Source organism: Orycteropus afer, unplaced genomic scaffold (genome assembly GCF_000298275.1).
Source record: "Orycteropus afer afer isolate SDZICR_OR568_19922 unplaced genomic scaffold, OryAfe1.0 scaffold00116, whole genome shotgun sequence".
NCBI classification, from domain to species: Eukaryota; Metazoa; Chordata; class Mammalia; order Tubulidentata; family Orycteropodidae; genus Orycteropus; species Orycteropus afer.
The window spans coordinates 2,991,949-2,997,462 of record NW_006921703.1 but is presented as its reverse complement, the minus strand read 5'-3'; the positions used below and the strand labels follow the sequence as shown (position 1 = coordinate 2,997,462).

Here is a 5,514-nt window from a genome sequence, read left to right as displayed (position 1 = left end):
TTGGGAGGTACTTTAAAACTGAACTGTGAGAAGATTCAGAAAGCCTTCGTTCTTAGGCTTACACAGTAAGCACTTTGTGTGATTCTTAAATCACATTTTATACAGAAGTGTTACAGGTCACATTTTTCTCAATAACGCTTATAGTGACTTGTGCTCTATAAATATAAACATATTTACACACAGAATATACACATTGACATGGAGGTATGAAATTAGCCTGCCATCCATAAGAAGAATGGGATAAAAATTGCAGGAAGGGTGGTATATGATGCCATGCCCAGATAGACTATAGATGCCAATCCCAAGACTGCTGAAGCAAGAACACTTCTCTGATCACGAATAATTATCTTCACATTCTCACAAAACTGAAAAATAAAATGAAAGAATATTAGAAAAAATGGCTAAGCCTAAGAAAAATCAGATACACCAAATAGTTAAGCACAGATTTCCTAGGTACATTATGTCTAGCAGCAGAATTATTATGTCACCTATAACTTCTGAAAGAATTAAAGATGCTAACAATACAGTTCTTGATCCACATCTCACATTCCAATAAATTTTTTATTGCTGAAATAACATCTTAGGCAACTGGGTTAAGAATAGCAGGTACGTTTGCAAATACAGAACTTTTGCAGAAAACTATAGGGAATAATGTAACCACATAAAAGTTATTTAAGATTAAAGATTAAAAACAGGATTTATCTGCTTATCAATAGCAATGATATATTCTAAAGCTAGGTAAGCAAAATGCTGTCATCTTGAGCGAAAGAAATAGAATTTAGACTGTTATTAATTGTAAATTTGATTGCTTCAATTCACCATTCTAAAATCTCCTGATTTCAATAAAAACTTTCTCATAAGTCCCAAAATCTAAAAGTCCCAAAAGTCTAAATTTGTTATTAGCATATTCATAGCCCTAATGAATTAAATAAATTCATCATCAACTATGTGACACATAATTGGTTACTGAAAATGAAAATAGATTTAATATGGTCACTATCCTTGAGGAATGCATTCTTCTGTGTAATTTTTTTTTCTTAGAAAAATACTTGTATTTGGAAGTTGATGGCCTATGTTTGAGTCTTGGTTTCATCTTTTATTAGCTGTGTGACCTCAAGCAAGTCATTTAACTTTTCCCCCTTCCATAGGAAGGAACAGCAAGTTTATCATGAGAATCAAATGAGATGTCTTTTGCAAAAGAACCCCATACTCTTCTACATGTTGTATAGATGTAAAGTATTACAATGATTATTATTACTGCTATATCTGTCTATATTTATTGCTACCTCATCAAGAAATCAGCAATTAATCACTCCATTTTTATATGTATTTTGGTATTCATAGCTCTGGTGGTGTAGTGCCTAAGGCATTTGACTGCTAACCCGAAGGCTAGCAGTTCAAACCCACCAGCCACTCCTCGGAAGAAACACTGGACAATCCACTTCCATAGAGATACCACCTCAGAAACCCAAGGAGGGGTCACTATGGGTCGAATGGACTCTATGGCAGTGAGTTTTTTTTTTTTTTAGTAGTTATATAAGGCACTTGACTGCTAACCAGAAGGCTGGCAGTTCAAATCCACCAGCCACTCCTCGTTAGGAAGGTTGGGCAATCTACTTCTGTAGTGATACTGCCTCAGAAACCCAAGGAGGGGTCGCTATGAGTCGGGTCCGACTCGACGGCACATAACAACAACACAAGTTATAAACTTTCCTAGACATGACATTATATAAACTTTTAGGGTCTCCGACAGTGGCTTACGTAATAATGAACAACCCTATTTTAAAACTCTTAATGGAAAGAATGAACAAGCCCAACATATTTTAACATACTATCTTGTCGGAAACCAAAAACCCAAACAAACTTAGTTCCATTGAGTCGATTCAACTCATAGTGACCCCTCCTTGGGTTTCTGAGGTAGTATCTCTACAGAAGTAGATTGCCCCATCTTCCTTCCAAGGAGTGGCTGGTGGGTTTGAACTGCCAGCCTTCTGGTTAGCAGTCAAATGTCTTAGGCATTATGCTACCAGAGCTCCCTCCTTGGTACTCAACAGTAGTGGGAATATCCTGCATGTCTACAAGATATTAAGAAGATTGTAGAAGTACTTTAGAGAACAATGAATCCTCAGAAAACAAATGGCTATTTACATTCATTTTGGGCACTGGAAAGCAGTATTAGAAAAGTGAAAAAAATATATAGTAGAAAGAGCATAAGGATTACTAAATTACTATTTAAAAAGATTTATAGTTCATAAAATAATGACATTATCAACAGCTATATGAAAATCACTTTTATGATTTGTAAACTTGTTTAAAAAAAACAAAGAAGTAAAAGGTAGATTGTCTAATTCATTTTCAAGTTAATTGCAGTGCTTTCCTGAGGGAAATTGTTTTTGAGAGTTTATACAAATTCAAATTTAAGAGACAACTTTGCAATACTCATGTTAAGTAGTTAATACTTGTGTGGATAGAGAACTCAACAATTAGACTCTGAATCAAATAACTCCTTATGTTTCTTATAAACCAGACACCCTTCAGTATTAATGACCTACTTCTCTTAGGGAATGTTCAAAAAAGTTCTTAGAATTGGAAAATTTAGGATGGAGGTCCCCCACCCCCACCAGGGAAATCTACTCTGTGGCCAAACTGTTTGTTAGTCCATTCAAAGTGAAGACAAAAACTCTAGTTTCACAAGAGGTGCTATGCAGCAACTGCAATTAAAACACTTCTCTACTTCTGTAAAACCTGACCAAGTTTCAAAGTTAAAAAGCTATGCCAGCTAGTTATTTATGCAGATGAAATATTTTATTACCTTAAAAAAAGCATTTGTACTGTTTTTCTGTACAGTGCTGTATGTGTTCCATAGAAGGGAAACTCCTAATTACCAGATAGAAATACTGGTTTTCCTTAGAGAAATTATTTGCTTGGTTCCTAAGTAATACTGACGTGTTTCCTTTTGTACACTTTTGGAGCCAGTGTTTGTAAATGTGGTGAAGTTCATTTCTAAACAGGCCTGAATCACTGCACAGTGCTCTAACTGTATTTCTGTTTTACTTGGAAAAGATGCCAGACTCTTCCTAGATTGAGTCTGTTGTGGCTCTATGAAGTCTATAAGGAGTTTCATGTACTGGTGTATAAAAAGCATACTACCATGCTACTGCAGAGGAGAGAAATGAATTTTCCTATATGGGTCAAAGGAGGCTGGCGGTTCAAACCCACCAGCCACTCCTCGGAAGGAAGATGGGGCAATCTACTGCCGTAGTGATACTGTCTCAGAAACCCAAGGAGGGGTCGCTATGAGTCAGGGCCGACTCGATGGCAAATAACAACAGCAACACAATATGGGTCAAAAAAACAATCAAGATTGAAGCACTTAAAAATTGGCTATATGGACTCAGATTCTTTCTGTTGAAGAAAAAATATCTAAATATGAAGACTAACCCTGAAAAGCTCATTTTGTGATTACCCTGATTTCTATTGTTGTTGTTGTTTGCCGTTGAGTCGGCCCCGACTCATAGTGACCCCTCCTTGGGTTTCCGAGGCAGTATCACTACGGAAGTAGGATTGCCCAACCTTCCTTCCGAGGAGTGGCTGGTGGGTTTGAACCACCAGCCTTCTAGTTAGCAGTCAAGTGCCTTAGGCACTATGCTACCAGAGCTCCTATTTCTATTTCTATTATGAGGAGTGAACACTAATGATACCTCTTAACAACTGCAGTGAAGGCTGAGAAAGAAAGCTTCCAATTAAAATGTTAACTATCTTTAAAAGTGGTTTCAAAAGAAATAGAAATCTATTTCTTTTGGATTTGTGGCTTATTTAATAGTATTAAATTCTAATACTGTCTTTACAAGGTACCCATAAAATTTACCTTCCAATATTTATTGGCTCTTCTTGAAAGTCAACTGTTTTGAAATCTTACAATGCAGAGATCTGACTACTTTTGGAGCTAATGGGTAAAGGATGCTTAACAATGAATAACAATCTAGATGGGGATTAAAAAGAACACAGAATTCAGAATACCTAGGAAAACCAGGGAGGTCTTACTGGGGATTTTGATAGTGTTACATTAGGCAAAGAGAACTCATTCTATGCAGTTTACAGTGGGAGAAAACTGCATGCTTCCTTGTTTGAAATGCACAGTATTTCGTGTTATGGATTAACTATAAATGCTGACATCTTCTACCCAATTTTCATTCTTGGAAATAGTTGCAATCACGCGGCGACAGAATTCCTGTGACACCTAATCACCTGCCCTTTGTCATTTCAACTACGTTGGCGTGGACACCCTGATGGCTTCTGCAGCAATAACTGGGCAGTTCTCTGGATTCATTCGGAGCGTTTCCACACATCTCTGCGTTGCCACGCCCTTTCACCGAGCATTTCGAGATATCCTGCAAGGCACATAGCCATTTATTTGTTTATTTTTTAATCTTCTTCATCACCAGAGTGTTCGTTAATCTAGAATTTTAAGAATGATGTAGAGGGACAGGGGAGGTGGTCAGAAAGAAGATCCCTGGTTGGGGAAAGGGAAGAGGTAAAGGACAGAGGGGGCGTCCCCACCCAGCCAGCCCACCTCCCAGGCTAGACTTTCTCCATACCTTGTCCGCCTGGGGGCTGATCCGGATGCCATATCTGCAGTAAGTCACGAAGTGCTCGCAGTTGTTCCACAGTAGGCTGTAGGAGGTGACGCCCAGCAGCTTCTCAGCTCTCCGCGCCACCTCCTCGTTTACCAGCGCCTTCTTCTGGAGGGCTTCGTCCAAGTGATTGACAAGGATGTCGCCTCCGTAGGAGAAGTCCTCCACCGTGTCCACGCGGATGCTGGCCACCTTGCCAATGACCCCCAGAATGAGACGCTTGTTAGATACCACCTTCTGCGTGAGCCCCTGGTCGTCAGTCAGGGCCAACAGGATGTCCGGCATCAGGTGGGCGACGCGGTTGTCGCCCAAATAGATACCATAGTGGGTCAGGTGAGTCCGTGGCACTTCCAGCACGTCGCCGCGTTTAAAAGAGTGAATCTCGTAAAAATTGCTCTTGTCCTCACCGGGAGAGCTGGAACTGAAGAACTTGAGGTTGGAGATGAGGAGCAGCTTCTCCAGCAGTAACGACACCACCTCGAGCATTGGGTTCTTCATCCTGCAGAGAAGGAATCTTGGGGGGCCGCTGCCGCGCCAAAAGCACCCTGAACTCTCTAGACTGGGACGCTGCGCTGCTGCTCACCTGCAGCTGCCGGCGCAGCGCCGCGGGGAACAGCGGCTACGGAGGAAGGAGAAGAATGAGCTTGGTGACTGCTTCTGCTGCCCCTCGCTGAGGATGGAGGAGGAAAAGAAACTGGCGTTAACCGATATCTGGGAGAGTGGTACCAGCGCTGCTAGAAGCCTAGGGAGGTGCACACCTGAAAGTCGGGTCTGGACACAAGAGTCACACGCTTTGCACTGGTTACAGCCTTCCGGGCTGCCTTTTACGGTCGTCGAGTGGGTGGAGCCGAATGCCGTCATAGATAAGGCGAGCGCGCTG

The 5,514-nt window shown here is 40.8% G+C and overlaps 1 protein-coding gene across 1 annotated transcript; it reads right to left on the bottom strand.

Moving 5' to 3' along the window:
• Positions 1–212: 212 nt before the first annotated feature.
• Positions 213–5,132, bottom strand: LRAT (lecithin retinol acyltransferase). The gene is made up of 2 exons (XM_007943970.2): positions 4,599–5,132; positions 213–365 (listed from the first exon to the last, which is right to left on the bottom strand). The coding sequence occupies exons 1-2, from the start codon at positions 5,130–5,132 to the stop codon at positions 213–215; spliced, it is 687 nt and encodes a 228-aa protein (XP_007942161.1).
• Positions 5,133–5,514: the final 382 nt, after the last annotated feature.

What these genes read in the sequence shown, in the direction of transcription:
- LRAT (XM_007943970.2), bottom strand. Translation starts at nt 5,132, where the DNA reads ATGAAGAACCCAATGCTCGAGGTGGTGTCGTTACTGCTGGAGAAGCTG. An exon ending in TCAGCCCCCAGGCGGACAAG is followed by an intron (nt 366 to 4,598) that starts GTATGGAGAAAG and finishes TTTATTTTTCAG; the next exon opens with TTTTGTGAGAATGTGAAGAT.